The sequence below is a fragment of the Temnothorax longispinosus genome, chromosome 10, assembly GCF_030848805.1.
Source record: "Temnothorax longispinosus isolate EJ_2023e chromosome 10, Tlon_JGU_v1, whole genome shotgun sequence".
NCBI classification, from domain to species: Eukaryota; Metazoa; Arthropoda; class Insecta; order Hymenoptera; family Formicidae; genus Temnothorax; species Temnothorax longispinosus.
In genome coordinates this window covers 1561935-1579671 of record NC_092367.1, presented here as the reverse complement: position 1 = coordinate 1579671, position 17737 = coordinate 1561935, and the positions used below count along the sequence as shown (strand labels likewise).

The 17737-nt window shown below is 42.6% G+C and overlaps 4 protein-coding genes across 5 annotated transcripts; 2 read left to right on the top strand and 2 right to left on the bottom strand.

Moving 5' to 3' along the window:
- The first annotated feature begins 245 nt into the window (after positions 1–245).
- Positions 246–3569, top strand: LOC139820343 (potassium channel subfamily K member 13-like). Its single transcript, XM_071790527.1, has 5 exons — positions 246–700; positions 1032–1224; positions 2071–2145; positions 2350–2752; positions 2967–3569. The coding sequence occupies exons 1-5, from the start codon at positions 572–574 to the stop codon at positions 3442–3444; spliced, it is 1278 nt and encodes a 425-aa protein (XP_071646628.1). The 5' UTR covers positions 246–571; the 3' UTR covers positions 3445–3569.
- Positions 3570–3674: 105 nt separating this feature from the next.
- On the bottom strand, positions 3675–9956 carry LOC139820333 (PR domain zinc finger protein 10). Of its 2 annotated transcripts, none has more exons than XM_071790508.1 (11): positions 9438–9956; positions 8962–9352; positions 8523–8864; positions 7541–7873; positions 7264–7467; positions 6655–7176; positions 6311–6575; positions 6088–6229; positions 5799–5987; positions 5531–5722; positions 3675–5450 (listed from the first exon to the last, which is right to left on the bottom strand). In XM_071790508.1, exons 1-11 carry the CDS (start codon positions 9600–9602, stop codon positions 5178–5180), a joined length of 3018 nt encoding a protein of 1005 aa, XP_071646609.1. In that variant the 5' UTR covers positions 9603–9956; the 3' UTR covers positions 3675–5177. The 2 variants fall into 2 exon arrangements, with proteins under 2 accessions (XP_071646609.1, XP_071646608.1); XM_071790507.1 differs by having other exon boundaries at positions 7252–7467; positions 9438–9955.
- Positions 9957–11004: 1048 nt separating this feature from the next.
- On the top strand, positions 11005–14389 carry LOC139820593 (uncharacterized). Its single transcript, XM_071790968.1, has 5 exons — positions 11005–11303; positions 11610–11796; positions 11928–12712; positions 13273–13471; positions 13757–14389. Exons 1-5 carry the CDS (start codon positions 11095–11097, stop codon positions 14387–14389), a joined length of 2013 nt encoding a protein of 670 aa, XP_071647069.1. The 5' UTR covers positions 11005–11094.
- Gabpi (zinc finger DHHC-type palmitoyltransferase GABPI) lies at positions 13473–16753 on the bottom strand. The gene is made up of 3 exons (XM_071790967.1): positions 16080–16753; positions 15795–15971; positions 13473–15415 (listed from the first exon to the last, which is right to left on the bottom strand). Exons 1-3 carry the CDS (start codon positions 16616–16618, stop codon positions 15226–15228), a joined length of 906 nt encoding a protein of 301 aa, XP_071647068.1. The 5' UTR covers positions 16619–16753; the 3' UTR covers positions 13473–15225.
- Between the last annotated feature and the right edge of the window lie 984 nt (positions 16754–17737).

Genomic DNA, 17737 nt, shown 5'->3' with positions numbered 1-17737 from the left:
CACGAAAAGACATCCCCTCGGCGGAATTCACGCGTTGAATACGCAAGCAAGTTGTTTGTATTTCTATTTTTATCTCATCAAAAGATTTGCTCTCAATAGTGCGGGCGTTGGATTGCCCTACATATACATCTCGGCTCTGCCTGTACGTCGTCGTCCGGCATCGTCGCGTCAATGCGAGGCAATTAGGATATTTTCCAATCCAGCGCCGATCAATTTTATCTCCTCGTTGCTTATAGGATACCTCACGCGTAAACTTAAAAGCATTCGAAAATTAAAATCTTGAGTAATTTCCACCAAAGAGGGCAAAATTAATAACATGACAAAATTAATGTTTACTTTCGGGAGGGGAAAAATTGAATTGGCTAGCAATATCTTCTGATCAGTCTTATCACAAGTCTTATCTGTCTGTGTGTGTTAAAGAGGGAGGTGTTCTTCAAATTGATCCTCTCCCACGTCCTTGTATATCTTCGCGAATTCTTCTCCGGCCGCTGAGCTTGCGCCGCTCCGGACGAAAAGCGCGGTGGGGATCGCGTGCAGCAGCCGGCTGTCGGAAAGATGAGAGTCGCCGGTGATGTGCTTGTGCGGAGGCCTCGCGGAGGACAACGCCAGGATCATCCTCCTTGCCGTTGTCCTGGCAGCGTACATGCTCGCAGGCGCGGCTCTCTTCCAAAGGCTAGAGAGCGATCTCGAGATACGACAGGTACAAAAAGTGTGTCCGCGGGACGTATAAATAAAAAATTACTCTTTTCTGTTACAATTCTCACAAGAAAAATATGACCCTTATTCAAAATTAACAGACGTTACAGTGATCTTCGTGTGAAGTACTATAAATAGATAAGAATTGGGCAACGAGGGCCTCGTTCAACTAATCATTAATTCATGCCAAACAAATCAATGAATTGTACATACATGTATTTTTGTAACGTGATCGATGTATCATCGCGAGATCTGCAAGTCAGGATTGAAGCGTATTTAAAATAAATGATTTGTTACATCTAATAATTGATATTTTTGGGGGGGTGCACGTACAGGCCACGGAATTCTGGCGGGTCTATCACGCGTTTCGGAGGCATCACCTGCGAGGCAGCCCCCTGGCCGTGCAGAGGTTGCACGAGCTGCTGTACGCCTACGGCAACGCTTCCGCTACCGGCATCATTAACAAGAGACGCCGCTGGGACTTTTCCGGTAGCTTTCACTTCGTCGGCACCATAGTTTCTACGATCGGTAAGCTACGTAGCGCAATAATACCGGTTACTAGTCATCCGTGTCCACGTCGTGGTGACGAATAACGGGGTCAGTGGGATTTATGTCGCGTGCTTTACGCGCGCCTCCTCGCGCTCTTTCGGTTTCTTATTCTTGCGACGTTATGAAAAAAAAAAATCAACTTTCAGGGGGACGATCCTGCCGATTCCGCACTCGAGACTCTTAATATCTGTGAAAACAAAGTTTTTTCGTTATAATTATTACTATTAACAATAAATAAATAAAACAGGATCGATATGATATATAATCAATTAGGGAAAAAACGTCATTTTACGATCAGGACTGGCGAAGAAATATACATAAAATTCACATGAATATTATTAGACTATACCAAGATCCAGTCCTGAAAATAGCGTTTTTCCTTAATTTATTGTTATTAATATACAGCTTCTATTATCTGGAGAACAAATTATCTCATTTATATAGTACAAATCATAAAAGCGATATCGTACTTTGAATAACTTGGTTTCTTCTTGCTCTCTTTCTCTCTTCCTTATTTCTCGTGCGAATAAAAATGACTTCGCGGCATACAAGTATTTATACGCGATAGACAAAAGTTTTGCCGAGACGATCGCATTCCTCCGCAAAACTTGGTCGTAATGGACGTTAAGTAAGAGGGTAAGGGTCGTCGGCCGGCACGAGAATGTCCCGGTGAATTCCGGAATGCTAATATCCCGCGACCTAGTCTCGCACTTATCCACACGGCTGACTGTCCTTTGGTCGCCGATCTTTATATATATGCATATACGTCGCCGTGTAATATGCCTCTGAAATGAAAGAAAGCGTGATACTGAAGTTATTTTGCAGGGTACGGAAGCACCGCGCCCCAGACAACGGCGGGGAAAGCGGCTGTCGTTCTTTATGGTTTCTTCGGTTGTTCCGGTAATAACAAAAAAAAAATCTACATTTAAAAACGACAAAGTATCTTACGTCATATTCATGTTTAAGAAATCGCAATAAGTAACAATTATTAAAAATAATTGGGTCTTAAAAGTAGAAAAGAAGACTTCATGAATCTGATGAAATAAAAAACCTAAATACCATTTAGCGAAAACTATTTGATCCTAACGTTAAGTGATGATTTAGGTGGCATCTTGTTCTTCAATCTCTTTCTGGAGAGGATCATTACTCTCCTGGCGTGGATCTTGCGCAGCTGGCACGTACGCCGACTGAAAAGACGTCTCCGCAGGACTACGTTGACATCTCGACGGATCTCCAAGTCGTCGAGTACCCAGAGATCGTTTCTGCCGGACATCCTTGACGACGACGATCATGTGGACCTGGACCAATGGAAACCGAGCGTGTACTGGGTCATGCTCTACCTATCCGTCACCTCCTGCATCGTCGCCTGTTGTGCCGCTGCACTTTACGCGCCGCTGGAGGGCTGGGATTACTTCGACGCGCTGTACTTTGCCTTCGTTAGCTTCACCACTATCGGCTTTGGCGATTTTGTTAGCACGCAAAAGCCGAGCTACCCTTACGTACATTGGTAAGATTGCGAAGATTGCCTTGTCGTCCCAACGAGATCAAACTCGTATAATTTATCTGAGGCGCATAGTTGAAACTCCACAAATTAAATTTTGAATGACCAGACTCTTTCCGAATATGACATCAACTTTTCTTTAACGCAAAAATACCAATGTCTTTTTACGTTAAAACTTTGAAAATACAAATAAATATAGTTTTTATTATTGATCATGCAGGTATAGATTCACGAACTTCGTCTTCCTCGTGGTGGGATGTTGCTGCATATACTCCCTGCTGAACGTCACGTCGATCGTGATAAAGCAAGGCCTGAATTATGTGATACACAAGTTGCAATACGGTAATCAGGACGTGGCGGCGCCGTATTTACCGAGGAGGCAGTCCTCCGTGTCGACTGTATACTATTCGAAGAGGAGGCCAACCAGGCTCGTCGGCAGGGACTCGATCAGGGCGGAGGACAACTCGGATACGCCTCGTAGGATGTCGGGCGAGATGATCTCCATGAAGGATTTCCTGTCCGCGAATAAAGTCTCCCTCGCTGTGATGCAGAAGCAGTTGTACGACGCCGCGCAGAAGCAAAGGGGTGGAGGATCGCTCGCCGTCACGCCGAATCACCAGGTGTTGAAGCCCGGAGCGGTGGGCCCGCTCGCGATCGCCAGCGAAAAGTTCGAAAGTAAAAGCACGATAAACAGATAGAAGAGTTATGACAAAATAGAGGCTACAAAAAATATATATATATATAAGAATGATAGCACACCCCTCTGTATCGCCTTGACATCTGCTAATTTTTAAAGCAAATTTGCTGTCATTGACTATCCTTTCTGTGCTAATGCCTAAAAATTAATAATATAGAAATTAGATATAAATATTCGTCTAAACGTTTGTTCCTTTATATGTCTATGTAATAAATGATACCATGCTCGTCGTATCGCTCATCGAATAACTTTATTTAAGTCATGTTTACAGTACAGTCCTCCATGTACTCAACGGACATCGACAAACATGCAATCTCCTGTCTTCGTAATTGCGACAATGTATCTCGTGTATAATACCGCGTGTAAAATAAATTCAACGTCGTCGTTTCGTCGGTGAATTTCTCTGAGTGTGAAAATCGTTCGTGCGGGTTTTTTTTTACTTACACACCAACCGGATAGGGTTTTACGAGAGGACACAATTATCCGAATTCAGACACCGCTGCGGAATACACAATCTTTGGACAATCTTTGCGGAAACTCTTGGTGTACGTGTGCTTACGTGTGAGTGAACGCGGAATACACAGCTTAAAATACACGTACTTGTTGCTCCTGCTGTTCGTAAAATTGCGAGGGCGAAAGTTCCCTTGGCTACGTAACTACGGTACCGTACGGTCGGTTTAAATCGGACATCTCGAGCTGACGATTCAAACGAGCTCTCGGCTGTGACGACTAGACTCATACCTGGATGAGACCAGCGATTACGAAACGATTACGTGAAAACAGTATGTTCCGTTGAAGATCTAAGAACGCATGTTACTTGTATATTACTCTAAAATGAGAACGTGGACGCAAGCGTTTACGAGATCTTGGAATTACGAGAGAGAGAGAGAAATAGAGAAAGAGCAAAAGTGAAATGGACGATTCTTTGCAGAGATTGCAAGCTTTCACGTAATCTACAGACAATCGCTCGCCGTTAAGTGAAGCCAAATACGTTGCGAATAATGCATCTTTAACATTACTCGTCCAATCACCGTTGTACGGAAGAAGTCACGCTGATCTAAGACGCAGCGGACCCGTCCGCCACCAGACTTAAGCCGGTACTTTTTTTTTAACATCGCTTTAAACTTCGTCGCTTAAATTTCGTCCATCTACTTCACACTCGAATGACATCGGATTTTAAAAGTAAAACTACCAGGCCTAGCGCAAATGGCGTGCCGATAGTACCAGGACTTGTTCTACCTTTTTTTTCCTTTTTCTCTTTACGGTATTCTTAATACTTCAAGAAAAGATCTCAACAATTGTACGAGACTACAATGTTCTCCGTCGCAGAGTAGATTCGAGCCTCGTTGGTTTTCAGTCAACGTTTTTAGGCGTCTCTCTCTTTTTTTCGTTTCGAGGCTCGGTCAAAGTATTCTTAAAACTGCGTGCTCCGTTTCCAACAAATCCGCCAAAGCCACTAATTATCATCGGTAACCGTCGTCATTGTCGATCGACCAACGTGTACAACCAACAAAACAGCGCCCAGTGTTTCGCACTGACGCTGACAAAGCCGCGTAATATTCCCAAATATTCTCGGGCGACACGCTTCGCCGCTCCGTCCAGGCGACGTCGCCACGATTTGGTAACGGCAGCAAAAAAACACAGCCTATCTCGACTGCGTACAAAGGTCGCGAGATTCATATCTCGATAAATTGGCGACGCTCATCCTCCGTGTCGAGGATGTCGCGCTTTTCCTCAACGTATGTCGCGCATACGCACAAACTGCTGACCGATCGTCTCCAAACCTCCGTTGCCTATCAGATCAACGTCGTTAGTTATTTTGATTATTTTCTGCTTCAGGAAATCCCCGTCGCATCCTTGTATATAATCGGATATCACAAAGTTGTTATCGTTCAGCGCGGGTGGTTGATTTTGATTTTGCGGCGGCCGGTTCCGGGATCGCGGTATTTGATCCGCCGGCTCCATCAGGTGTGCGTGCTTCTTGCGTTGATGTTGCAAGAGCTTGGCCTTGAATAAAATAGATTCATTAACTTTCGTCGATTGTCAATCGGTGTGATTAATGTAATCGAGCCTTATATAAAATTTACCTTGCTGGCGTATTGTTTATGGCACCACTGACAACCTTGAGGACTAGTCGTGATGCTGCCCACTGTCTGACTGAAGCTTGGATTCGGCAGTCCTGAAAATTCAGACTCCTTTTGCCGATTGCTAGGCGGCAAGGCCGCGCCAGGATGGTTCTTCATAATATGCGCTTTACGCTTACTGCTACTCTTATAGACCTTAAAAAATATGTGATGTGTGAAAAAATACGATAATTTTATTTCTACCTTGAAATGGAAATTTATCTTATGATACCTTGTCGCAATATTGGCAATAGTAGTCTCTGGTTTGTCGCAGGATAGGTAAGTTCAATTCCGGCACAGATTCGGGGGCGACATCGGGATGTCGCTTCGCTAGGTGATTCACCAGCATTCCTCTTCGTTTGAAACCCACCAGGCATTGATGACATTTGTAAATAAAGCGATTGTAATCGTTCGGGTTCACCTATTAATAAAATAATTGTTTAATCAATATAATCAATAACGTCCATCTATTAATAAAATAATTGATTAATATAATTAATCACCTTTTTATTTTGACATACCTTTGGCACAAATTTTTTCGCTTGATTGTTCTGTGTTATTTGTTCTCCATTAACCGTTTGGGAGTGGTGTATTTTAGTCATGTGTTCCTTCAATTTGTCCTTTCTCTTGAACCGTTTACCACAGTTGGCGCAATGAAATTCTCTGCGCAAATAAAAGTTAATTAAAATTTGCATATATCTTATTAACGTAATCGTCACGATAAATTAAAATTGAAACTTGTACCTGTGATCAGAGTGTTTCAGCAAATGCATTCGCAACTTGTCGACCGTCGGGAAACGTTTTGCACAATGCTGACACTTGTGCTTCCTCTCGCAGTGATGTGCCCGAATGTGTTTGCGAATGACCGAATATTTGATGAATGTTCGCTGGCAGTGAGGGCAATTGAATATACCGTCTTGATTTCTATGTGTCTCAACGTGATCCTTCAGCATCGTACTTTGGCGAAATAGCTGCCTGCACATTGGGCACTCGAAAACCTGTTTATTTTCTGCAAATCCGAATTGTTATAGCACAGAGTAATACGGTACTGTTTAACTCTGATTGACCGATTTGTTATATAGATTTACCTTTATGCGTTTTCAGATGACCGGACAACGCGGAGTTGTTCATAAATCGTTTCAAGCAGATACTGCATGGCAGTGGTTTTTGGTCTTCAGCACCATGCGCCAAGCAGTGCTGTTGTAATCGTATCTTTGTAGCGAAACGTTTGTAACACATTGAACACTTGTATGAACCTAAAGGATTTAATCTCTTTGCTTTAGGTAACGTCGTTCGCCCGTGCTGAGACACATGATTCACCAATTCGCTTTGCTTCTGGAACTCCAATCCACACTGCGGGCATGCGGACTGGAGTTGACTTTGATTTTCAATTTTGATATCGATAGAAGAATGAACGGCTGCGTGCAAGTTAAGCAGAGATGGCTTTCTGAAAATCAAGCTGCACACGGAACATTTCCATTCCTTGTCGCATTTGTTCTGTCGCGAATTTTCCTTTTCTTTCACGTTTCTGTCGCGAAACATTTTTATGCGTCGATTATAAGAGTTGCCATCCAAACGCGGCCATGTAGATATTTGGTTCGCCACTTCCGCTAAAGAGAAAAGAAGGAATTAATTTAAATTGGTCAATGTTTCTATACTATATAATATGTTATATCTACACTTACAATTCTTTATACCTTTTTCATCTTTTGCATCTGGTTTAAGTATCGGCAAATTTCTGCGACTTGCATAGTCTGGGCTAGGACCTGCCTTTAATTCTTCCTTTGGCGAAATGTTTCTATTAGTCAAAAACACTATTCCATCTTTCTGCTGACAAATGATCAAGTTTTGCTCCTTATACGTCAGCGCGGGCCGTACAAAACGCATCCAGTTCGAAGTGTCTGAAAATGTAACGGAGATTTAAGTTCAATGCCTTAAACCAGAAACAAGCGCTATAGATAGATGATTACTTACTTTCATTGGAAACGTCCACTTTCAGGAATTCCCCGGTCTCAGTTTCATAGAGCAGTGGCAAAGCGTTCTCGAAAGGTGAGCCGTCGTAAGGGCACAATAGACCTTCTATGGGTCCGAATTGCGTGCGCCTTCGAATATTACGTTTCGCAAAAACCCCATAGGTCACGCTATTCGCTGCAGCATGCGAAGTAGATAGCTTGTTTAACAAAAGATATGATCCTGGCAGTGTTGCTACAGCACGCGATGGCACAGGTTGATCCGCGATTGCGCATACGTCGGTCAAATTAGAGCTGTCGTCTTTGGCACAATTACCGTCGTATTCGTCGTCGCCCCCTGTAAAAATGCCCAATCCAATATATCAAGTACTATAACTGAATATAAAGTAATAAGATATACAGGGTATATCTAAATGGTCTGTACAAACTTTGGGAATAAGTTCCAGGGACCTAAACAAGCAGAAAATGTCCCATGAACATGGGGTCGGAAACTTAAAGTTACGACGATTGAAAGTTTTCCTGCAATGACTGGAGAAATTATCACGTCAAATCGCATAGGAGTTACAAACTGTTTATTTACCTCGACTCCAAGGAAGCCTGCGCACGTCGCACTGACTGGCGAAGAATTCAGAAAAAAAAGTTAGGCGAGGAAATAAATAAACACGTGCGCAGGCTTTCTTGGAATCGAACGCCGAGGCCATTTCGAGCATTTGCTGTAGCAAGTGTACTGTCCTGTTATGTCCGTGGCAAAACTGAGGAAATAAATAAACACAGTTTGTAACTCCCATACGATTTGACGTGATAATTTCTCCAACCAATGCAGGAAAACCTCGAACCGTTGTAATTCCAGAGCAAGCGTTTCCGACCCCATGTTCATGGGACATTTTCTGCTTGTTCAAGTCCCTGGAACTCATTCCCAAAGTTTGTACGGACCATTCAGATACACCTTGTACATATTAAATGTTTAAAATAAATATTATACTTACAGAAATCTTTTTTATCTGTTATATGCCGTTTGGATCTCCTTACATCTTTTTTCTCAACTACTTTCTTCTTCTCGGTGGACGGTGGTTCTTTGGCAATTTGTCGAATTTCTTTATCACACTCTGACAAAGCAAGATTGTTGTTTTCTTTATTTGCGTCTTCGGCAATAGATGGTAAAGTAATAGGGTTGTCCTCCATCTCTATATTCTGATTTTTAAACGTGTTGATAACGTTTATTTGATCATCCTGCATCACCAAGAAGTCCCTAGTCAGAGCGAAATCTGTGCCCGGTATTCCTGTTAGCATTAAGGGAGTCGCTGAAGATTCCAATTCAGGTGCAGTTTCTGCAAATGACATATAATGGTCAAAAACAATTTAAAAAACCATCTAACACGACTATCCGCTATACCTTATCTCGTGATAAGCAAAATCATTTCTTACCCTGCATTAAAATCAATTCGTTGCTGACGCTGGACACTAGCCCATCCTCGTTCCCATTGCCAACAAAGTCTGTGGTGGTATCCGTCTGAGGTACGGTCTGAGTGTCGATCGGGTGAGCCAGCTGAGTCACATAATTGATGCTCGTTCGTATATTCGGTTCGGGCTGGGACATCAAGGGCGAGGACGGGCCTTGGAGCACGACAACGGAGTTGTGGAAAGGAGAGGAAGGCAGTTGGACCGGCGTGGGGGAGTATCTAGCAGCAGAGCTCATATTTGGGTCCAGCGGGCTGACTCGATGCTCGAATTCGGACAGAGGAGAGGCCGCCCTCGGAGAAAAGGAGATCTGTTCATACGTGGGGAACAATCGGGACTGATCCTCCACATATTCCACCTGGCAACAGAGCGAACAGAGCGGTCGTATCATGAGTAAGTACACCGTGCTGACATGTCGTTGATCGTCAAAGAGAGTTACTCACGGTCAGGAACAGAAGCCTGTTGTTCAGCTTCTTCGGTTGCTCGCACAGGGACGAGGCGAAGGGGTGATCCGTAGGCCAATTCACCGAGGTGTCAGCCCCCCTGTCGATGCTGGATATCTCGAAGGACTCGGCAGGGGCCCCCTCAGGAGGGCCCCTTGGATCCATCTTACGTCGACGTATCGCACCAGCGAACTCCGTGATTTTGTCTCTCCTGTGCCTGTATTACAGTCACATCCGATCGCGCGGAAGCACACACAAAAGTACCGAGGGATAGACGGACCGTGTCAGATGTGGGTGACCGCCAGGTCGCTCTAACCGCGACGCGCGACCCTCGGTGTTGCGGGAACGGCGCGGGCGGCGCGCGACATCGCGCGAGAGGCAGGAAACAGGTGTTCGTCGCGACGGGCCCCCGTTATTTTGAACTCACACGAGAAGAATTCGTCAGCCTCGACATATAGGCTTCGAAGTCGATGCACCTCAATGCACCTCTCGCTTGGTGGATGCACCTGCTGCTGCGAACAGCAGCACTGGCCCGTCAACAGTCGACGATTGCCGATCTCGCATCGCGATTGATTAACGTCGGAACGGCGGGAAAGTTTGAACGTCCATCCGCGAGACCCTTCCGTATCGCGCGCAATGATAATTTATCTTACGATTTTATTTGCACAATCGTAAAACTTATCTAGAAAACTTATTCGTAAAATCCAGAGTTGTTTTATCACCCTGGTGGAAAAATGTCTCAGAATTTTTCATATTATTTAATCAAAATTTTTATAAAAATTTCCAGTTTCTCAGAATGCTCAGAATTTTTTAGATTTTTTTTTATACGAATTGGAACGTTTTTCAGAAAAACTCAGAAAATAATAAAATATTTTAGATTTTTCCCATCAATACATCTTTGTAGAAATCTGATTAAATGTGAGAAAATTTGTGCAATTTATAAGAAATTTTTATACACATGGATACTGAAATATTCCGAGAATCCTTTAATTATTTCTGAATCAAAGAAAATGTATACATTTTTTTTATTTTTTTTATTTTTATAAGTCTCAATTGTTATAAAATTGTGAAAATATGAGAAATTTTTTCATCAGAAAAATAAAAAAATATTCCTCTTTGTAGCAAATTAATAGAAAATATATGAAAGATGCGTAGCGCATTGTAATTGAAACACATACTGGAATTAAAATCTATCTATAAAAATCGGAAAATTCGAAATTGTTTTATCGAGGTAAAATAAAAAAAAAATGTTTCTCGTTGTATAAAATTTATTACCTCTTAATGGATATAAACATTTTAATTAAAAAATTCCAAGTTGAATGCTATATATATACATATATTATAATCGTTTACTGTATTTTTAATTAAAATAATTAATTAACAAGAATTCGAGGTATTTATTTATCGCGGCAGAATATCAATGTACCGCGTAATATTTGCATTTCACTCTTCCCCGATTATCGCTTCTCCCCTCGTCTTCTTATACCGTCCAATTCATGAATGGGGGATGGGACCCCATTCACGTGAGATCGGGGGGTTGAAGCTTTCCCTAACAACAGAGAAACAAGCACGCATAAACAAGGGCTTGGCGCAGTCCGCGACACGAATCGAACAATTATTGACAATTCGTTTTTAGGTCTCAGACTGACGAGACGCGATGGTGCTGTTCGATGAAGCAAGGAAGCTGATGAACGACATGATGAAGATAACAATCTTCCAGCCGTCCGAGAAACGCCGAATGCTGGAGGACGAAAGGAAGACCTTTCTGGATCCGAATCTGGTTATGGATGCGAGGCACAGGATATTTCGCGAAGATCTGGCCAGTTCTCCAGCGATTAAGTCTTCTGTCCTGACGGAAGCTGGAAGGTATACCTTCGAACTTTACACGCACGACTTATACAAATATAGATTTTATTTATAATATATGTATCTATATACCTCGATCTTTACATACGATTTATAAAGTCCAGACTTTATTTATAATATGGTATGTATCTATACGATTTATAAGTTATCGCAAATAAGACTTTTAACTTTATCGTTTATCTTAATTATCAATTTTTTTATTGTTACTTTTTTATTGTTAATTTATTGTTAAGCTTAATACAATTACGCAAATGGATCACCTAATTTTGTATTATATAAAGATAGATTTTATTAATGCGTTCACAGATTACTGACGAAGGAAGAAACGAGGGAACTGCAGTTGAAAAGAGAACAGGCTTTCATAGAGAGGGAATTACGCAAATTCGAGCAAGACTTGCAAAAGAGCCGTCCTAAATTTTGCGGACTGTGCAGCAGAAAGAATATAGCTAGCTCTGACGACGAGAACTTTTGGAGAACATCCAGCAGAGTCAAGGTGAAGCTCGGCGACAAATATATTTAAACATTCAATAAAGATGAATCACTATATTTTCAATGTGCCTGCGAATATATCGTAAGTTTTTAAATATCTAAATTAATTTTATTAACAAGTCTGAAAATTTACAGCGGATTCTCACTAATAAAAGGAGGAACAGAACGATTGAGCAAAAGCCGACGGCCGTTCAAAAGAAGGCCAGAAAGCCACTTGCGGAAGTCTCGTCTGCCGAATCGAAAGACAGCAGGCGATGTTCGACAAACGGGATCAAAATCACATCTTTCGGTAGCATTAAAGTGACCATCAAGGATAAATCAAGCTGCGAATCGGAAGAGCAACGATTACGTGTCTTGAGATCGTATTTCGAGACTCTGCGAGAGAACGCGCGGGATAAGCGTCGTCTCTGCGAAATCGAGAGCCACATCCAGAGCATCTTGTCGCGAAGAAAACTGAAAGCGTACGTTCACCTATGGAAAACGCATGTGAGGAAGGTGAAAGCGCAGCGAGAACGCGCGGCGGAAAATCCCGACGCGCGGAAGATCGAGATGCTCATCGACACCATCAGCGAGACGCAGAAAGAGTTGAAGTCGAGTCAAAGAGCGGAGTCGAAGGGTCCTCCTCCCTCAAACTCGAAAGACACCGAGACGAAGAAGAAGACTCCTTCCAGGCCGTTCTTCCACGTCGTCGAGTCGCCGGCACAGTGTCGACTGAACGCCCAAAAGGAGATCATTCGCAAGCAGAGGATGAAATTGGCCGAGCAGAGCAAGATCATCGAGGAACTGAAGCTGAAGCAGGTGCAGGAAGAGATAACGAGGTCCGGCGAGGAGACGGTGAACGCGGCCAGGGAGACCCTGACCCATTGCGGCCAGCAGACCAGAAGGACTTTGATTCAACTAATGAGACAAGCAGGCTACAGGTAGTCCTGTAATTATGAGCGTTCTATTTCATTTCAAGACGTAACTCAACCATGAATTCTTTATCTGAAAAAGAATATAACTTCAGGTTAATAAATTTCTAATTCTCGAATAAGATTCTTGAATAAACTCGCCATTGAAAATCTTAATTCGAACAATAATCAGAATAATAATCGCATTTTCTCGAATCACAAACCTTCTATTCCACATAAAATATCTCTTTACGTTTATATATAACGTCGTTTGCATCGGACATGGGTATCTATTTGCACGCAAGTGTATTCTGAGCAGCTAAGCTCTTTTATAACGTACGACGATGACGTAAAACATAAAGATGCTGGAAGCTGGTCTTGCGAACCAAATTAAAGTAGACCGTTTATTATACCGCTCGCTTTACGCGCCAGTCTTTCTACAGTTTGCGAAGTAAAAAGTATTTTAAAGAGGAGAGTCTGTTCAAAGTCCGGCCTTTTGCGTTACAGTAAATTACATCGCCACGGATTTTTAACGCAAACTTAATTCGGTTCGGCGGGTCCTTAATTACACGTTCCTTTTTAATTAACAGGGACAAATCCCTGATGGCGCCGGTACGGGTGCCGAGTCCTCCTAAATTTCTGGCGAGGATGGAAGCGCGGGCGGAAGCAAGGAGAAACAGAATAAAGCTGCGCGAAGAAGAGCGTCAGAAGAAACTGGAGGACGAGAGGAGGAAAGAAGAGGCTGCCAGGAGGGCGGAGGAGCAAGAGCGGAAAAGATTGCAACAAGAGGTCAGATAATATGAGAGGTCAAAGTATATTAATATCGTATTGAGTGTGTACAGTACACTTAGCTCTCACAGCTTTCACCTTGCTAACAAAATTATCTCTTGCGAGGGACGTTTCCAGTAAATGTTACACTGTAATACTCTAGCTTACATTACTGCATACAATACTCGCTTACTTTGTACTTTACTCTATAACATAATAAAGTATTGCATTCCCTCTAATGCCGCTTATACGCTACATTTAGAAATATACCCCACGTTTAATCTAAGATTTTTTTTTCGTCCTCAGGCCTTGCGCGAGGCAAAAAGAATGCGTGAGGAACGGGAGCAGCAACGAGCACGCGAAGTAGAAAGATATAAGAAATTAAATGCCATGGCGGAAGCATTTTATCGCAAATACTTGTTACGACGTTGTATAATCGCGCTCGTCGAAAAGAAGAATAACGATATGAAGAAAGCCGAGGACTACTATAAGCGGTGCTTACTTCAAAAAGTGTTCGTGATGTGGAAGGTGGAGACGGAACGTCTGAATAAAATCAAATCCGAGTTAGCTACATTGTGGTACAACAAAAATTTATTGCGGTACGCATTGCGGAAGTGGAAAGAAGCGGTGAAGGAGGAGAAAAGAAAAGACCAAGTGGCTAGAGACTTCTCCGACATGAGATTACAGAACAAATGCTTTAAAGTGTTGAAAATAAAAGCTGTGCAATATAAAGTGGAACAACTGAAGCGTGAACGTTTAGCTTTAGACCATTACGAAGAAAAGTTGAAAAATAAGTATTTCGATATGTGGAAAAGATATCCAGAAGTACTGCCTACTATCATGGAGAGGAAGCGAGTAAGAAACAAGTGGCGGGAAATTGTGCAAGAAATAATCCCAGACTTTGACCCCAGGCAAAGAGGTGTAATATTAGAAGACTAGTTTAACGAATTTAGAAATAACTTAGATTTAATACTGTTGCGACAATCGTTGGCCTCGTATTTGATTGAGGTAAAGAGTAGTCTTATTCCTAAATACACGCAAGATAGAGTAACATCATTCTTTTACGCAGAATAAAGGTCGATCCAGACAAAACTTGCATAGGTGCATAAGCATATGCAGTAAAGAGATGGATTGGTCTATTTCCTTATGCATATGCATATGGAACAATCAATTTTCTTATGTTTATGCTTATGCGCTATGCAAGTTTGTCTGGATAGACCTTAAAACGCAAGTCTCATTACTGTACATACGTATTTAAATTTCTTTTTACTTCAATTTACCTTAGAATGTGTACGTGTATGTTCGTGTGTACTGAATGTAATTTATTATATTATTATACTTTACTATATTACTCTCGTACAATGGCCTTTTTATCACAGTTACAATAAATATACAAATGTTATGTGCAATGATACATTAAGGATGATAAATGTAATAAATTTTGATGCCTCGTGATATGTCGAACATGATTTCATAAGTGTAACATTATCCATGGAAGTAACATATCTATTATACTTTTCATGAGTTATGAATCGTAGATATCAGGATACATTAAGTAGATGAAGACAGGGTGCAATTAAGCCGATAGTAATTGGCATTCTCAGATTCATCATTTCGAGCGAAACTTATTATTACGGCTTAGCGCTATGACAAATATTTTGGCCTTACCGTTTTCTAGTTTGTCGAATTTGATTTCATTGCAGCCTTCGTACACAGCGTAATACATACACCGTGTGAAGTAAATTCAGTGACCTAGTAGTTTACAAATATCATCTCTAAGTTTTGCAGCAGAACAATCGGGATACATTCTTCAACATTCCATAATCGTACTGATTTTTGGTATCCAATCGTCGCTCGTTCGATGTCGTGCCGTTGTAGAGCAGCCATAGGTGGTAAATGAGATAACAAAAGAGCATCAGACCCACGAGGAGGCTGTACAGAGCGGAGACGAAGCAAAGCGCGATGCTGAAACAATATACACATTATTGCAATATTGATCGGCTCGGAACCGTTCGGAACGAACAGTTGGGCGACACATTATCTGTCGAACTTTTATCATATATCAGAAAGCAAATAAGAGATACAACAATATTTATAGACGCTACGTCTCGCGGACCTGACAATTATCACTATCTCGCGACTATTAAACTTTATAGATCCCCTGTATCTTTCCAGTTTACTTCATCAAGACTTGGTATCAGCGACACCCTTCCCGCTCGTGCTCACGATATACTTGGACTTTTCATCCTCTTGTGGAATAATTTCAAGAGCTATATGCACAGTGTGTGTTTCGATATTCTCAATGTTTATCAAGCCGCAATTAGAAAACATGGTAAATACGTACTCCAACTGATGATACACGTCACTGCAGTCGTCCGGTAGGAGTACAGTCCCGATAAGTATAAACGGATGGCAGACGCTGGTCATAGTCAAGTTGGAACCGTATATAAAAGCGATCGCGGAAAAGAATAAACAGCCTAAGTAGGACCTTAAATTGCTGGAACCTATGCAGCAATCCAGCCTGAAAGAAAAAAGCGAGGAGGTGATTAACACAAGACGCTGGAAGTCGGATCGTACAGATTGATAATTACATAATCCAGCGTCAAGGAAAAAGGCCAATCCAATATACCATTTGCAGTGATATTCCCGGTTGAGAATACAAGTCTGGCACAAGCGGCAGTGGTGGGCCTTGGGCGGCGCCCTTCTCCTGCACGTGGCGCATAGCTCGCCGCTGCCCTCGCCGAGCTCGAGGCTCTGCGTGGGGCCGACGGCGCCTCCTTCCTGCACGGTCGCGTCCGCCTTGAGCTTGGTCTTGTAGCCGCACCACATGCCCCCGATCACGCACATCATGAACACGAGATTCTCCTCGGGCAGGATCTCCAGCAGCGGCACGACGCACATCTCGAACACCAGCATCATCATCAGCACGCTCGCGATCGTCCACATGAGGAAGAACTTGGTGCGCAGTAGAAACCTGAGGAAGTTGTGGTGCAGGTAGTAGACGAGGACCGGCGTGACCAGGAACACGAGGACCGTGCAGAGGAAGGCCTGGGCGGCGATCACCGCCAGGATCGGCACCACCAGTAACGGCAGCATCGCATCGACGGAGATCTGCTTGGCGCCCGCGCGCCAGCCGCATGGGTTACGCAGCCTCTCCCAGACGGTCATGCTTCGTCGTCGGCGACCTGAGAGAGGGAGAGCGGTGTGGCTCCTCCCCTCACACTGGCATACGCGAGAGGCGTCGGCGCGACGGCCTGGGCCAGCGACGGGCGCGTTTTCGAGGTTAGGTCGACTCCCCGCGGTCACCGCGCCGTTGACGTTTGAAGACGTTTCCCTACCACGCCGGTCGCGCGGGAAGCGCAGGCGGTGGCACTCGCCATTTGAAAGTCCGTCGCCAATAACAACATGTCAACATGTTGTCATGATATTGCACATGCACATGTCATGTTTATCCAAACGTTAAAGGGGGAATATACACCTAGAAACGAAAAAAAAAGGTAATTTTCGGGAATTTTTTTCAGGGGAACTATTGGAATTGTCGGGTCGGGGTTTTTTGTAGTTAAAAATACACATTTTCGAAATCGCTACGTTGAGTTCAAGCGCCCGCCATTTTGTAAAAAATCAATATTTTTAAAATCGGCTACGACACGCCAAAGATAATATACTATCTATTTTCATTTCCTGTTTGATTTTTTGTTTTAGATGATTTTTGACGAAGCGCCGCTATAGGTACCGTCTTTTTTTACGGCACTTCGTAGACGACTCCAGTACTCCGTGAATTTGCAACATTTTTTAATAAAAAAAAATTTTAAACATTCTTGAAAGTGCGTATTTTTAACTACAAAAAACCCCGACCCGACAATTCCAATAGTTCCCCTGAAAAAAATTCCCGAAAATTACCTTTTTTTTTTCGTTTCTAGGTGTATATTCCCCCTTAAGTTCAGTTACTTCGTGTGTGTCATTTCGAAAATATCAATAAAAAATAATAAATAATTGCCAGTATTCTTGTATTTTTTGTTTATAAATTCTTTATTTCTATATTTACAATATATTAAAAGTTTTATGCTTTATTTTATTTACAAGATTTTTTTCACAAAAAGTCTTGTTATGTATATAAATTATATAATCCAGTCATATAATAAGACACGTGGTAGGGCGGCAGTGTGGTCTATAGTGGTAGAGCGCCAGACTCGTAATCTGAGGAACCAGGTTCGAGTCCACTAGAGCCGTGGAATTTTTTTCCGAAAGCTGCGCTCCTCCGTGCAAGATTCAGGCCCTTGTGCGGAG